Source organism: Condylostylus longicornis, unplaced genomic scaffold (genome assembly GCF_029603195.1).
Source record: "Condylostylus longicornis isolate FDR11 unplaced genomic scaffold, ASM2960319v2 ptg000092l, whole genome shotgun sequence".
In the NCBI taxonomy this organism is placed as follows: domain Eukaryota; kingdom Metazoa; phylum Arthropoda; class Insecta; order Diptera; family Dolichopodidae; genus Condylostylus; species Condylostylus longicornis.
Genome location: NW_026578060.1, coordinates 2,535,436 through 2,553,739, shown reverse-complemented (window position 1 = coordinate 2,553,739; position 18,304 = coordinate 2,535,436). Strand labels below are relative to the sequence as shown.

General features: G+C 27.9%; 1 protein-coding gene across 1 annotated transcript; it reads left to right on the top strand.

The window, feature by feature from the left end:
• The first annotated feature begins 361 nt into the window (after window positions 1-361).
• On the top strand, window positions 362-3,546 carry LOC129613857 (uncharacterized). The gene is made up of 3 exons (XM_055528144.1): window positions 362-717; window positions 2,513-2,662; window positions 2,903-3,546. The coding sequence occupies exons 1-3, from the start codon at window positions 564-566 to the stop codon at window positions 3,526-3,528; spliced, it is 930 nt and encodes a 309-aa protein (XP_055384119.1). The 5' UTR covers window positions 362-563; the 3' UTR covers window positions 3,529-3,546.
• The last annotated feature ends 14,758 nt before the right edge of the window (window positions 3,547-18,304 follow it).

Genomic DNA, 18,304 nt, shown 5'->3' with positions numbered 1-18,304 from the left:
TTTATTTTTTTTGTTATTGCTGGGCAGATGCGAGCGTTGTATAGTGGCATTCGTTTCTTATTTTTGCTTTTCACTGTTCTTGTTTTTGATTTTAAGCAGTTTTGTGGTTTTGTTTATTATTACATACTAATTTCATATTCTACTATCCTATCATTATATGATAACATTTGCAATATTTTTGTTCCTGCCTATTCTTGAATTATTTTTTTGTTGCTTAGATGTGCTATTCTCTCTGGATTTGAAAAGCGTTTCTATATGAAAACATGTACATAAAAATTATATAAAAAAAAATAAAATCATAAATTTTGTAATTTTTATATATGTATGCTTCCCCTTAGCTTCTTTAGTCGAGCGAGGATTGTGTTGGCGATAAGGTCGCCTGTTTTTTTTTGCTTAAGATTGATTTACCACAGAAAGCAATAGCAACGGACATTTTTTTTTAAAATTTCAAATTCCTTCAAGTTTTAATGAAGCATTTGTCGGATTTTCATGTATTGGAACTATTTTAACTTTAATATAATTAAAAACATACTTTAAATATAAGTTATTTAAGTATTTGAATAATGGCTCCGTCTAAAACAGCAATTGTATTGAATATTGAGCAATTTATTAAGGATATCGAAGCAAGACCTGCTATTTGGAACAGAAATTATCATTGTAATAAGTATTTCCTCGAGGAGACGTGGCAAGAATTGAGCAAAATTCATAAGTTACCCGGTAAATAAGAAAAATGTGTTTAGTGTTATGGTCTTTTTGAACTTAATAATATTAAAAAATCAAAATAACATTAACAGCAGAAAAAATAACGCGGCTAATGAATATAGAATAATTTTTTTAGAAAAGTTTTAGCGTGATTTGTGTATGAAACTTGAAAGCGATTTAGCGTGTTAAAAGAAAGAAAAACGAAAAAAAAAGGTTTAACATTAAAAAAGTATATTATATTTCCCCTATACTTTTAGTGAGCGCGCGATTTTATGGCGCATATTCAGTAGATAAAAGAGAAACAAAATAAGTAGATACCCACCTAGCATGTACGTACTAAAATTAAAATGTATGTATGTATATTGAAAGCAGTGTTGCCAAAAATAATAGCCCAAATATTTTTTAAAAAAAAAATCTGCATTTCGAAGATTTGATAAAAAGATCTTCAAGAACTCTTCGAGGACTTCAATTGAAGCTGAATTAGAAAAAGTGGGAAGCACAAATATAACGTTTTCAACTCGAATCAAATCAGACACCAAAAAACAGTAATGACATACACAATGACATATGATATCGCGCATTTAGTTAATGCGCTAAATTTTCTGTAGCCGAAGTAGCGCTACCAGGCGTTTGCTATTAAATCAAATTTTTTGTGAACTTAAGTAAATATGGTAAAAGGTGACCAAAAACCTTTTTTTTAAGATAAATTTTCACTTTTGGTAGCGGTTATTAAAAGTATTATGCAATAATTTTAGGATTTTTTTGTTTAACAAATTTTGTTAATTTTTGGAAGCGTTGCAGGAGGTACATATTGTACATGAACGTATTTATGTTTCTTATATAGCATTGAAATGCGATATGTTCATTATTATTGATAAAAATACATACATTATGTACATACATATATATGTGTAACATATTACTGGTATTCGAAATTAGTTCAAGGATAAATCTCTAAATGCTTTTGGTAACTTTTTATTGTAATACGTACGTACATACATACATACATGTACGTTAAGACATAGTAAACTTATATTTTTATAAATCCTTTGCGTTTTATTATCAATTTAATGTTTTCAAAGTCTCCAATCGATCAGGAGTGTAATCGATTGATCAACCTTAAGGAAATATTAGATTCTATAAACTGAATCCTTTCGTAGTTTTATGTTTGTGACCACGTCGCGTACATTAATTCATAAGTTCTCTTGGAATTTTCTTGACAGTGATCTGAAAATAATTATTTTATATGTATGCACATATAAAACACTTATGTAAAAAAATTTTTTTTTTGGTATGAAATGTGTAGCTTAACTTGACTAACAATCAAGTGCAACTTTACGCTAAGAGCTAAAACCACTAATAAAAATTATTAGCAGAATTATAGCAAGTAATAAAATTTTTTTAAATAATACTATTAATATTAAGTAATTTGAAATTGTCAAAGAAGTTAGTTCATTCCTTAATAAATATATGTATATGTATATATACATATGTATACGTAGGTTATAAATACTTATTAAATAAAATTAAATTAAGAAAAAGGTTGTATTTATTAAGATCATCATATTAGACTTCTTACGAATCTTAATATAGCCCGAAACTTTCGTTCAAGGTAGTTAAAAATACAAGAATTGTTTTATTCTAAATTTTAAACCAACAAATTCGAAAAATTTTATTAAATTTGACGAGTGTTGATTTATGTTAATCTGAAATTTCTATACTTAGTAACAAATTTTTAGTTTATGCTTTCGTAATGTTCTTTTGTCTACAAAATAGGAATTTATTTAATTTTTTTTTCGATTCAATATAGCAAAGTTGCTGAAAGCCAAGTGGAAAGGTTTAAGGGATAACTTTCGTGTTGAGTTTAAACGTATACCAAGAAATTCTGATGGTCAGTTGGCTTTTCAACCGGAATGTCATCAGGCAAAATGGAATCATTTTCTAGCATTACAATTTTTAGGTAAGTATAATGAGCTTTTAACAATTATCTGTTGTTTATGTCATTGATGCCATTATGAACAAAATATTTGAATGTTTAGTTAATGTAGAAATTGTTAATAGCGTAATTTTATTTTACCTATTTACATATGTATGTATATTTTTTTCAAGCACGTAAATCACAATCAATGTTAAAAAATATGTATAAAATATATACATATTTAATAATATCTTATTAAATTTTGTGTCGATTTTATTTTAGTTAATCATATGCGTCAACGTGGTGTAAATTATGGAGGCGCGTCTCAACCTTGCGATGACGCTTTAAATGGATATAATGAAGAATGTGTTGTTGAACCTGATATACATGATGTTATAGTTTCAAATTTTGCAGAAGGGTCTGATGATAATCCGGATGATTCAGAAACACATAGTGTAAGCTATAAAAGAAAGCAGCAAGAACTTTCAAATGAATTAAAAGAAGGTGGCAATATATCAGTCAACAATAATTTACTCTCATGTGCAGCATTTGCAACAGAGTCTTCAAATACCTTCAAAAAATCCAAACAAATAGAAAAAATTGATGAAACTTTAGATTTATCGAGAAATAAAATTCCACAAAATTGCAATACTTCAGTAAAGGATATATTATTAACATCAATTTCAAGAGATTTTAATTTGCCATTAGACCACAATAATGGTAATTTGCATACTCCTGTTGAAGACATCAATTCTGGAGTAAATGTTGCACGTCATGATGATGATCACTTTTATTTAATGAGTTTGCACCCTTTCATGAAGCTTTTAACACCACCAAAAAAACTGAAAATAAGAACAAAAATTCAAAAATTAATACTTAAAGAGTTGTACAAGAAATCAGATGGGTAAAGAAAATACAGAAATGCACTGGTTTGCAAAAATTATGTTCTAAATAGGCAACTATAAATAATTTAAAAAAGTAAAACTTACGAGGATATGTACTAATTTATGCAAATATAAAAAATACAAGAATGAAAAGTTGGTTGTATGAAATAAAAGATCTAAATATTGCGGCATTGTCTTTTCAAAAATTGGATCAAACCATTGGTTTGTAATGTAGCATTTTTCCCTTCAATAAGTGAAAATACTGCCTTTGAAAACAATTTACATACTAAATTATTAAAATTACTTTAATTCATACACGAAAATATTTCAAATATTGCGTACATTTAGTATGAGACATAAAAAAAATTTAAAAAGCTGAAAAGAGGCAAACGTATGCTGCCAAAGGATATTAAGTCCCATAAACTTGTACCTGTGCAAACCACACCTATAGGGTATATTACAGCTTGTTGTACTGGAACCAAAAGAAATTTTTAAATCGTTCACTTTAATCAAGTTCGAAAGTTTTTAAATTTGCTATAAATTTGAGAATCTATTTCACTTATATACTAGTCTAACCATCGGCAGATTTTGCAAAGAAACCTTATGTATTTCATGGAATTATTTCTTTTAACCTCAGTTTTGCATCTCTAAAAGTCTGTGTCGTGGAAAATTTGGTAAAAAATCCCAACTGTCTCAAAAGGCTTCAAAGAAATCAAATTGTCTAAAATAAGGGTTTCAAGATTGAACCCATTTATTTCACACAATCTATCGTGTTAACTTAAAGCGAAAAGACGTGCTTAGTAATTATTAGTATTTACAGTATCAATTACTCAAAAACAAAAACTCTAAATCGGCGGTTAACATTCAATTTATGTCACAGGCAAAAATCCCTGGCATAATTTGAAATTGTATAGAATAAAAGGGTGCCGCGGCGGCGGTTACCAGCGTGCTATAGACGTAGAAAAACTTAGCGTGCTATAGACATACAAAAATTATTAATATAAAATTACACAAAGTGCCAAAATATTCAAAAACAATTAAATTTTACTTAAATAATAGTGATTCACAAAAACATTGTCACATTGGTGTCTGAATATCAAATAAAATTAAAAACTTTTTGAACCAAAATAATAAAAACAAACATTATTTACAATGAAAGATACGTTCAATACAGAATTTGAAACATAGGTGCGTTCAATACTAATTTTTGTAAAGAGGTGTGTTCAAGAAAAATTTTTTTTTTTGATTACAAATTTTTGACAACGTCAAATTTACAATATTAACCCATTTTGACAACGTCAATTTTGACACAAAATAAAAAGTGAAAAAGACCTTCTAAAGCAAAACTTTGTTCGTATTCAATATAATATAAAATTTTTTTATAGTGTATTTGAAAAGGTCAGGTATATCCAGGAAAAAACGGAAGTCCCGACAGGAAATCACGAATGATTTCATGAATTTCCCAGTACTGGGCATAAACTCGAACTGCAGACCAAATGAATTAATAAGATACATTACTGTGAAGACACAAGATGAAAAGCGCCCCTTCAGAACGTACAACATCTTCCTAGTTACCAAATTAATTCAAGGTGTCAGCGCTTAAGCGAAGCCCACCTTCAATAGGGAGGGAAACCTTGTGATTGAGGTACCAAACAAAATCGTGGGAGAAAACTTTATAAAACTCAACAAGCTAGGCGACATACCGATTACAGCGGAATGCAATGAAGGTCTCAACACGTGCAGAGGAACTTTCTTCTGTAGAGATTTAATCTCTATGTCAGACGAGGAAGTGCTCCAGGGGCTGAAAGAAAAAAATAATATTCTAAAAATCTGGAGATATAAAAAAAAGGCTGAAATTGATGGATGCACAAGGGAAGTATACTCAGGCTTGGTCCAGGTAACATTCGACTGGCTTGAACCACCAAAGGAAATCCAAGTGGGCTTCCTTATAGTGCCAGTAAGAAAGTACTACATGGCACCTATGAGATGCAGTATGTGCCAAAGACTCGGACACAAATACAAACACTGTAAAATCACTACTCCAATTTGCGGACAATGCAATAAAGAAAAAACAGAAACACCCGAGGAACATGTACTGATCTGCAGTCTAATAAAATGCGCAAACTGCGCCAACTCGCCTTATAATGACAACCACCCAGCCAATGCACGGGACTGTCCCTCCTACTTACGGGAGAAGGAGGCAATAAAAATAGCCACCGATTATAGAATACCAAAAAGAGAAGCCTACAAAAAAATCCCGAAGCACATTCCGACGGCAATAGATGCAAACATAACCTTCGCACAAATTTCCACACAAAAAACAAACAAAACTAACAACAATCCAACAACACAAACGACGATAAAAAAAACTACAGACACATCAAGTAACAAAAATAACAACATCACAGAAAACAAGAATGCCCCAAAAAACACAAGTTTGGGCATCATGAACAACCAGCCCACTCAACCAATCAATAAAAACATACAACCAGCAACCTCAATTCAAACAACATTACCTACCACACATTTAATTAAACCAAAAAACAATTCACAACCAGAACACACCAATCAGCAACCAACCTCCGACGTCATCGAACTACTAAACAAACACGATTACACAACAAACACAGCAAAATCATCTGATATTTCAGAAATACCAACATGCACAGAGGAAAAACAAACAAAAAAATATGCCACAAGATTGGGCCTGAAAAACTTGGAAACCAGTGCCTTCGCATAAAAAATAGCGAAAACCAAACACCCAGAAAATAAAACCCAAACAATCACAGCCAGCACCAGGACACAAATAGAGGAGCTGAAGAAAATAAATATGCAAACGCTCTTAAAACCCAATATAAAAAAGCAACAAAGACATACGTGACCCTTTCGAAGATAGCGAGGACTCGAATGACGAAAATCCTATGGAGACTTAAACAAATCGGACCATGATTAAAACAAACAAACACCAAATGAAATCCACACAAATAATAGCTAAACATAACAACATAAAACACCGGAATCACGGAGTAATTCAGTATAACATCCAAGGGCTTGAAAGAAACATTGCGTATATAGACCTTCTGATTCAAAAATACGAACCTCTGGTCATATGTCTTCAAGAAACAAATGCGGGCAAGGACCCCAAGAAGCACAGACGGTCATATAAAAATTACAATTGTGTCCTGCATCCCACAAAGTATCAAATTGGGGGGGTCGGTTTCCTTGTGGACAAAAGCCTTTCCTACAAGATCGTGCCGACGCAAAAAGGGGAAGACATTTTAGCCATAAAACTCTTCCTGCCAGGCATCCCGAAAGAGGTGACTTTAATCAACGCCTACGTGCATCCAACTAGTCCCATTAACTTCAAATCTATAAAAGAAGCCATAAAAAACGCCTCTGCGCCATATCTCCTGCTGGGAGATATGAACGCACGAAGCCAAGAATGGGGAGACAAAACGAACAACAAAAACGGTCGCGCACTAGAAGAATGGTTAGAGTGTCGACAAGATCTCGGCCTGATAAATAGCTCACCAAAGAGTGGTAGATTTCCTAACCTGGCATACTATAAATAAGCCTGAGGGTGCCGATCATTATCCAATAATGATCAATCTACCAGCAAAGAAAAACCAAGACAAACGCGCCAAAAGAATATTCTTGGGGAATAGGGCTAACTGGATAGATTTCGAGGCTTGCATCTCCGAATTCCTAATAAACAACCTCCGCACAATAAATAACAACAAAGAAGCAGCCACTCTGACAAAGGCTATCAAGGTAGCAGCCAATCAATATATACCAATGTCGGCCCCACAGCACAACCGCGAGACCCCAAAATGGTTCAATAGAGAAGTCCGTTATCAAACAAAGAAGAAAAATGCGGCTCTTCAGAGATTTAAACGTAAACCGAACAAAACAAACCTGGTCGATTTAAAAAGAAGCAATGCGCTTCTAAGGCGTGCCATCAAATCAGCAAGGAAAGAAAAATGGGTAAACTTCGCTGAATCGATAAATGACTGCAACCTCTCACAGACCTGGAAAAAAGCAAAAGCCATAATAAACAAGAACCATCCCACAGGAAAGATAATCCTCCGTAAGGACGGCCAAACCTACACAGAGCTGCCAGAAGTACTTGATAAAATGGCTGAAGAATATGAAAACTTGTTAGGAGTGGAGCCCCCGCACAATGTACCACCAATAAAAATCACCGCACCCGAAGAAGAACCAGACCAAATTATATTCAGCACGAGCGAAATACTACAGGCATGGCGGAAACCGAAAGGAAAAACACCAGTTCCAGATGGAATAACATATAAAATGCTCATAAATGCAGGACCAGCCTTTCTGAGCAGGTACAAAGATCTAGCCGAAAACATAGTCAACTGAGGCGTCATCCCCCACTCATGGAAACTGGCAAAACTGTACCGACTTCGCAAGCAAGCTCCTCAACACTATGGGGAAGACAATAGAACGTTTAGTAGCCAACAAGATGGAAGAGATAATAGAAAAACAATTGCAACACAAAATTCATGGTTTCAGGAGAGGCAGAGGAACCATGACCATTCTCCAAGAACTAGACTACATTATTCAAGATGCACTTCAAGAAAAGACACATGTGGATATAATATCGCGTGATCTATCAAAAGCATATGACAAGATCCCGCCGACATCTGTGACCAAAAGTTTAGAGAAATGGGGAATAAACAAAAGGCTGTTGGAGTACGTAAGAAAACTACTACAAAACAGAGCAGCGTACATCGAAATCCAAAACAGCAAGTCCAGGATTATCAAAATTAAAAGAGGCATACCACAAGGTTCACCATTGTTCACCTATCTCTTTAACGCCTACATTAACTCCGTTCCAGTAGAACTGAACAAAATAAGGGGCATTACTCCACATATGTACACAGATAATGTTGTATTAACCGCAAGAGGAAGCAGCACAACCAGACATTCGAACATAAACAAGGCACTCGAAATCATGACCAATTGGACCAAAGAAAATGGGGGAAATTTTGACACATCTAAAACGGAAGCGATCCACGTTTACAGGAAGAGAAAATGCCCGTCCATACACTTTACGCACGAAGGAAAGCTAATTAAAAATTTTTTTTTTCCAATGGTTGATAATTTTTCCGAAATATAATTTTTTTATTGGTGTGAAAAGAAAACTTCCTTTTATTCGGAATAAAATACTTTTTTTTTTTTTTTTATTTTTCCCTAATATATTTCGTGCGCTACATACGCACTTTATCAAAGCTGATTTTCTTCTAATTAAGACAACAAACAATAAAAATTGAAATCTATTAAAATTAGGAATATTATACCTGACTTAATATAATCTACCTGACTTAATCTAGAACTTGATTATTTATTTTTTTTTTTTTGTTATTATTTACAAACTAAATTTATACCTGTTTTAAACCTTAAAACTGGTCAAATAATTAATTTAAAGAGCCAAGTAGCCGCGTTACCTTCGTCCGTGTTTAGTAGGCAGTCCTTGTTTGATTTGTATATCTGTATGCTTTCATGAACTTCTCTCCTGTGTTTTCCTTTTACCTCTTTTAATACCTTTAAGTTATCTTCCGTGATTGTGTGATCCGTTTCATAAATGTGTTTTGCAACCATAGAATCGAAAATCCGACTAAATTCTACTCTCCTTGCACATTTTATTTCACTTAAACGTTCCTTAAGTCTTGTTGTAACGGGTCTCTTCGTTTGTCCTATGTAAAATTTATCGCAATTATTACAATTGATTTTGTACACACCGCATCTTTCATGTATCTTCAATTTATCCTTAGCCGAATTTAACAAACTCCTAAGTTGATATTTACTATTGGTTTCCGATGTCCGAATATTGTGTTTCCTTAGTTGTTTATTTATCAAGTTTGTACAGTGATGATCATAACTTAAAGATGCCCATGTTGTTCTTTGTTCTTCCAATATCCTGTTCTGTTTAAACAATGTGCTCATATTCTCCTGCTCAATTTTTCGTTTTTTCTTCCTAATGAGTTTGTTAATACGTTCAGTAGAATAACCGTTCTTCACAGCCGTGTCCAAAATGAAGTTTACTTCTGATCTATAGTCGTGTCTGTCCATCGGTGTGGTTAGCATTCTATGGATCATAGAGTTGAACGCCGCCATTTTATGTTTCGTTGAATGGTACGAGTCCTTTGGAATGCATCTTTGTGTTGTTGTTTTCTTCCTATATATCTTGAATCCAATTTTTTCAGATTTTCTTTTCACCAATATGTCCAAAAAAGGTAACACTCTATTTTCCTCAATTTCGAATGTAAATTCGATGTTTCTATATAATTTGTTGATGCATCTGTTTATATTCTCCAGTTTTTCCTTGTCCACTATCGCGAACACGTCATCAACATACCGCATCCATACTCTAGGCATCAGAGAATCCTCCTCCATTCTTTTTTCCAATTTGGACATAAATAATTCTGCGATAAATGGTGAAAGTGGGTTGCCCGTCGATACTCCCGATGTTGTTCTGTACATCTCGTTTCTGAATTCAAAGTAATTCTCCTCCATGCAAAGTCTTGCTAATTTGTGGTATTCTTTTACTTTGTTGTTCCAATTTTCTGTTTCTGTTTCTCCTTGTGTTGATAAGCTCTTGAATATTTGAAAGTATGGTTATCAACACAAGAAGGAATAAGAAAAAAGAAAGCTAATTAGTTACTCTGAGAAAATAAAAATGCTAGGAATCACATTCCAAAGCAAAGGTAAATATACCAAACACATAGAGGAACTCAATGCTAAATTAAAACAAGTAATCGGACTACTAAAATTCCTCTGCAGAAGGCGTTTTGGACCACCAGTAGAAACCGCATGCAAAATTGTCAGAGCACTAGTAATGGGGAGGATTAACTATGGTCTACCTATCTATGGATTTTCAGCAAAGTGCCATATGATGAATCTACATATTTCAATAAACCAAGCTGCGAGAACGGTACTTGGGGCCCTGACACCAACGAAAACGGTCCCCCTATTAGCCGAGGCAGGTTTCCCAAACCTGGGCTCCCAGGTGGACTACTTGACTGGAAAACATACCCTAAGGGCTTACCACAACACAAATCACACGCACAACAGAACAGTCCATGGAATACTGAAAAATGAAACGCATCCAGAAGGTGCTGCGTTAGTCCTTGCAACTAAAAACTTAAAAGCGTTGCAGTAAGATTTCGAACCAATCAATCAAGCCCAAGAATCACCTCATATACATTTTAGTTTTATCATCATTATGTTAAAAGCAAGAAAACTATTAAGAATATTTACCAGAGAAGAAACAATGACATTGTTGAAATAATTAAAAGACATATAATATTCCTTAACATCAAAATTACCGCAATTCTGTACTACTGGACAATTCAGTAATAACCACATACCTACGTACCCTTAAATTTATTTGAAAAGCACTAGATTATTGCTATAATTTCGTAAAGGATTTTGTTGAATTAAAATATGAAAATTAAATTAAATAAAACATGTAACGTGTACAATATGTATTTTTATTTTATTTGATTTTTTTTGTATAAAACTTGCTTTTTAAATATATTTTTGTATTTGAATGTTTTCACAAAAGTACACATCCATATATATATATATATATACATATATATATGAAAGAGTATTTATATAATGTATACATATCATATTTATATATAATATTACTTATATATAAAAACTTAATATATATGAGTTTGTAATGTTTATGTTAAACAAATAATTATCAATATAATTTATATTGTTTTTTTTGTTTTGTTTTCTTTTAGTTTTTATTTTAATATTTGGTCATTACTTCCGATTATATATATAAGTACATATGTGTATTATGTTTGTTTATTTTTCTTTAATTTTTTCGTATTTGCTTGGCTTATTGTGAAGATACTTATGCAATGTTTTAAAGCAATTAAAGGTTTGGAATTTAATGCATCCTTTTTTACATTGTCTCTCAATTAAATAAAAAAATTTATAACGGACAAGGTAAAACGCAAAAAGAGTAATATGAACAAAAACATACTCGGCAGTTTATTATATACCTATATACATACCATAAATTTTTATCGTAATTTTGTAAGTCGTCAAAAGAATTTTACTAGAGAAAAAATAGAATTCTTTGATAGCAAAGGATTTTACTAAATTTTAATCTAATTTCGAAAATTCAAATTGTAGTAAAAAGTTGAAAAGCCATACTTTGATTTCCTATTTATATTATAACACTTCAATATATTGCTTTAAATGAATTGAAAGTATATATACATATGTATGTAAGTAATTCAAGCAACAATTTAATCAAAGTGGATTTAAAAAATCGAAAAAATTTTTTTTATCCAAACCAAACTTTTTATGGTATTTATCAAAATCTTTTTTTTTTGTAAACTTATATATAAATTTACAAAAATTTTCTAAAATTGATAGATTATGTTTTGAAAAAACTGATAAAAAAACTATTTAAAAATTGAACTTTTTTAATTTGATATATATATTGAATACAAATTTTAAAGAAAAGGTTGTTAGTATTTATCAAAATATCTAAAATCGTTTTTAATATTTATAAAAGCACAAATTCTGGCATATATATGTATTTTTTTAAACGAACATGCATATCTAGAAAAACTTGTACAATATGTATGTCTTCTTTTTTTGAACCCCAAAAATATCTTTGTTTTCTGAATGATCTTTTATACATATTTTGTATATATGTTATTTTATACATATAAGTAATTCAAACAATTTATTGGATTCATTAGCAAAAATCAACATATTCCATTTCTGAAAGTTTTTTTATGCTGTCAAATCTACACGGATCACTAAGATTTCACTTGCTATGAAAATTGTTTATTTGGAGCTAACACTTTTCTGTATAGCGCCACTATAATATTAAAGATAAAAAAATCGCCTTAAATAATTTCTACAGAAATAAGTAAATGAAACTTTTTTTTCCATTTGATGCATACTATTAGAAAATTTTACCAAAGAATTTATATGCAAAAATTAAATGGTATTTGAAAAAATTTAAATCAAAATTTAAGAAATAAATAGAACATAAAAGTAAATTCTAAGTGTATTTAAATAAATAACTTATACACGAATAACTTAACTAGTCAATTAATAAGTAAAAAAATAAAGTTAATAAATAATTAGTCCAAGTTAATAAATAATTATGTAACAGTGAATCATACAACACAATCATTTTTATATATGCTTTTTATTTTTCTTTTTATTTATCTTATAGTTCATAAAATTAATTGTTAAATTATATAATTTTTCATATACGTACCTATTTAGTTTTCTAATATTTTTTGATTTTTTGTTTTCTTATTTAATTACAAGATTTTCTTTTTTTTATTATAAATGGTTTTGAGTAAAATATAATTTTGTATGGTTTTATTTTTTGTCGAATAAAACATAATAATGTATGTAAATATATACATATATGTAGTTTTCTTTATTCTCTTGTTTTAATTATTATATATAGCTACATACTTATTTTAAATAATTGAAATGATTTCTAAATATTTTACGTTAAAATGTTAAATTTTATTAGGGAATATACTTATTACCTTATTTATATTGGAAAATTTTTAGTATCTTCAAATTTTGCTCTTTTTACCTAAAATTAGTTTGTTTTCATTGTTTTTTAAATGCACATGTATTTTGTATGTTACCTAAAAATTATGTTTTACTAGTAATACTTGTTGAATACATTTATTGTTATATTCTAATAAATTAAAAAGGAAGTTTTTTTTTTAAACTTAAATTATTTTCCTTCTTCTGCTTATTTAACGTTTCAAGAAACATCATTATTGGAAGCTACATAAAAACGATTTTGCTCTATATTTCATATTGGAATTTTTTAGATTTATTGTTCCATAATATAAATATTTGTATTTGCTATGACTTATTTCGTAATTTAAAATTTTAATTAATTATTATAGTTGTTATGTTTTTTGATTGGTCACTCTTATTTTTTATTATAGTAATCGCTCTCTGCAATCGTAGCCTTTTTTCCATTATTCACTTATGTTACGTTATTTTATCGCATACAGTATGTTGACTATGTTTGTAGTTCTTGCGTGTATTCCTTAATTTTTAATTACTTTTTTCATTTTATAGCGTTATTTTTTATTTATAATTTTATGACTATGCTTTTTCCTTCAATTTGATTCTTTTAATGTGTGCATTACATATTTGAAATTTTACTTTTTTTATATTTTTAATAAATTGAAATATTTTAAAATTAATTCACAATAATGCAAAGGAGCGTTAATAATTATTTATTTTTATTTTATTTTGATTTTTAATTTTGGGTAGAAATTTTCGGTTTTTATAAAACTGTTTCAACGCGGTTATTCTATTACATTTTTGTAAACGAAATATTGAAATTAATTATTCATTGTTCAAAAAATTATACACAAAAGTTATTTGTTAAGTATTATGTTGTTTCATGTTGAAATTTGTGGAAAGACCATTACGTATTACGATAGAATAGTCGGTTAATTTTTCGTAAAAAATCTAATTATTGAAGAATGGGGATATAAAACGCGAAATTCATGGTGAAATAAGCACAATACTACAACAGCATCCTATTTTCTATTTGACATGCCCAATTTCATTTTGCTTCGTTAATAATCAAAAATTCAGGAATTAAGACGTGAAATTAAATATAATAAAAATTTTCACATTTTCGTAATTTTTCTTTGTTTTGTTAATAATTTTTTTTTTGCTTAAAAATACATACTTGGTATTTTTCGTTTAACCAAATTAATTGATAAATTGCCAAACCAACAAATACTTTTTGTAACTTTTACATTTCCCTTTTTATTTTTTTTCAATTAAAAATTTGTTTTTTTAATGTTATTATATACTAAACTTAAAGATTACTTTTTATTATTATATTATGAAATATATGTATATATGTAAGTTTTTTATGATATTAAATTTATTTTTTTCCATTGATACCTACGTAGAGTTTTTAAGTTTCTGTTTTATTGGTTTTTTTGTTTAACATCACATTTCTTTTATTCTTGTTGGAATTTTACATTTCAATAACTATTCTTTTTTTATATTACACAAATAAACAGTTATTTAGAAACATTATGAAAAATTTATACAATTATGGGTATCTATACGTGTTATATAATAGATCTAATAAATATATAAATGGGTATAATACGTACATATATACTTTTACATATGTACACATTAATATTGTACATATGTATAATTTATAAATATATTTCTTATACATGTATATGCATTAATTCACTTAGGAATTCATGTATACTTATATATGTACGTATATATGTATGTAAATAATCTATCTTTTACTAAATTTAACTTTATTTTGTTTTTGTCTTCATTTTGCAATGAATAATTCTTCTTTTTTTGGTAATATTTTATAATGAAATTTATTATTTACTAATTGGTAATTTCATTTTTTAATTTATTTACATATATAGTTTAAAATTATATTCAAGTTGCAGAAGAAATATACATACATAAATATGTATGCATATGTAAGCATGCACATATTTCTTATATTATTTTGTGTTAATATGTCAAATCTCACGTTTAAGAAATATTTTTTCTTACTTTATTTTTTGACGTAGTTTTAATAGTTTTTATTTGCATTTTTTTTTTCAGCTGCACTGCAAGTTCAATAAAATTATTGTAAGGATCATTTGTAACTGACTTGGTATTTCATGATTTTCTATTGTAGGTATAAAAAAAAAGATAATCTATGGCACTATGACGAAATCATTGCAAATTGAATGCAATTATTACATTTGTATAATGCATGATGTACATATGCAATTTGAAAGATACTTGAAAATTTTAGTTATAAGAAGAAATTAAAAAATAAAACATTTATTTCAAGCAAATGTTTGAAATTGTCAATTTATATATTCATATATACAATTATTTATAAATATATGAATGTAGATTTTAAGTCTTAAATACATTTCTAATTTATACTTACACTACAAAGCTTTTATAATTTGTTCGTTTAATGTTTTTTTTGTTTTTAATTTTTGTCAAATATTCATTCTAAATATTAAGTTCTAGTGTAATGTTTTAATATACATGAATGCTTATCTCACGTTTCTTAAACAGATAAGATTATAAATAGTAAATTACTTATTAGTTACAATATTTTTTTGAAAAGAAAAAATTGTTGCTTTTAAGATTTATGGATAATCTAGATATAGATAGAGAAAGCGTAAATGGTATTAATATATGTATATTAAAAATTTATTTGTTTGCTATTTTTTTTGCATAAAATTCTCTTTATAAAATGCTTTTTATTATAAAAAGTTTTCATTGCTTTCAAGTATTTTCTATATAGAAAACTCGTTTCAATCTAATAAAACAAATAATTTGAATAATATAAATAGACTTAAATAAATAGATTTTTTGAGCCTATATTTGTAATTTGAAACCATAAGTTTGAAATCGTAAAATTTGCTTACTGTTTTGTCGCTTTATTCTTTATTTTCATTTTAAACTAAAACTTTAAGACACAAAACTAAACATCTCTTATTGGTCTAAATGACATTTGCAGAAATTTAAATAAATACAAATTTTTTTTTAGGATTTGTTATTATGTTAAATTTATTTTCATTATTCTTTTGTAATTTAATTGATTTCTATTTTTTTTATTTTGTATTTCCCCAATTCATAGCAAAAATTATTAAATATTTTAATGTATTATTTTAATTTGTATACCTCATTATATATATATATATATACTCTTACTATATAACACAGAACAGTTCTTTTAATTTTATTTATATAATTGAAATTATTTTTTTTCTGTAACAGTATATGTATATTACTTATTTTGCATCTGCATAAAATTAAAAATGATGGCAAAAAGTACTACATTTTTAACCAAACTTAATTTATATATGTATGTTTGATATAAACTATTATTAGTAATGGTTTATTCAGTATTCTTGAAAATCTTTTTGAATAAATAATAATAAAATATAAATATATGTATGTACATACATATTATGTCATAAAAAATTTTACCGAATTTAAAAAGTTACCAGACATTTTGCAAGCAAAAACTTTATAAAGTTTTTAAAAACTTTTTTACAACAGACAGACCTACAATCGATTAAATTCTTGTTTCAGAATGGCAGTGTTGCTTAGAAAAATGTAGGAAGGGCTGAAAAATATATTTAATCAAAATTACAGCTGAAATTTGGAATTTGATTACATTTTAAACATATGTGTAAATGTTAATGTACATTATGTATAAATATAGTTAAAAAAATCAATTCAAATTAAAAAACTGAAACAAAGCAGAGTCAAGGAGATACACACATATGTATATACACATATTTAAATTAAATTTTTTGAATGAAAATACAAAATTTTTACATATTAGTTAAACCATTTGGTTATCTCATTTATTAATATGTGAACAGCAGCTATAGTTTTGTATTAGTAGTTCAGTAAAATTTTGATTAATTTTTATTTCATTTTTCTATCTCGCAAGTCTCTTTCTATTGTGAAATAAATACGTATGTACATATTTAAAAATAAAAGTTGATATATTCGAAATCATCTCGTGCAAACTATTGTATTAATTTTATAGAATATGAAATAAAATTAAAATTAAGGTGGAAATTTTAGCTTTGATATAATTTAATACTAAATTTTTTAGCATACATACATTAATATGATTGCACAATGCAAATATATTGGTACATGCCAATTTTGTTTATTATTTTTTATTCTAATCGGTTTCTGTGTTGAAAAATTTTTCCCACCATGAACCATAATGCTCCAGAAACTATATTATTCACGTTAAAAATTAAAAACTATACATACTTATTAAAGTATGTACATTAATCAAACAGATTGTAATAAGTACAAATTTAAAATAAAATATAACAAACCATAATATGTATATGTGTTTGAAATCATAAGATTAGATATCAAACTTATATTATATGTACATATGTAAATAATGTATGTTTACAAATTAATTCCATACTTAAAAAAATATAAAAAGCAATATATGTATGTATGTAGAAAAGTCAATTTTTTAAAAGAAAATACATAAATGATATAAAGAAATTAAAATAAAAGCAAACAATATCAAATATTGTTTAATTAACAGTTTTATTTTTAAATATATTTCAATTATTTAATTTCCGTAATTTAAATTATTTTTATCGCAATACGTACTAAGATTACTTTCAATTTAGTTTATTTACATATATTAGTTATTTATGAGATTTCAACTAACTTTGTATTTTGAATTTTAACTAATTTTTACCATTCATATTTTGATTTTTATATTTTGTAGAATATCTTATTCAAAAACAAAATATTTACAAATGCATGTATATATATATATATATATAGATATATACACAAATCTTGTTCTTACTTTTTAAAATTTTAAGTACTATTTATTTCTACCACAAATTGGTTTTTTCGTTTATTTTAATAATAAAGGTTTCATTGAAATTGATGGATTTTTATTTTAATATAAGTATATAGTTCACATACATAATGTAAGTTATGATATTGTATTGGTTTTAATTATGATATTTATTTTTTCCTATTATTACTACATCTTAGTGTACAATTTTCATACAAAACTACGTATTATTAAAAGAGATTTCTTTGTTTTTTTTTATAGTTTAATTTCTAATTTTTATGTATTCACATCCCTGCACGCACACACACAATATGTGAACTCATTGTTTACAAATAACTTTGAAACTTAAGTTTAAAAATTACCATAAATTATATGCTATGTATTTATAAT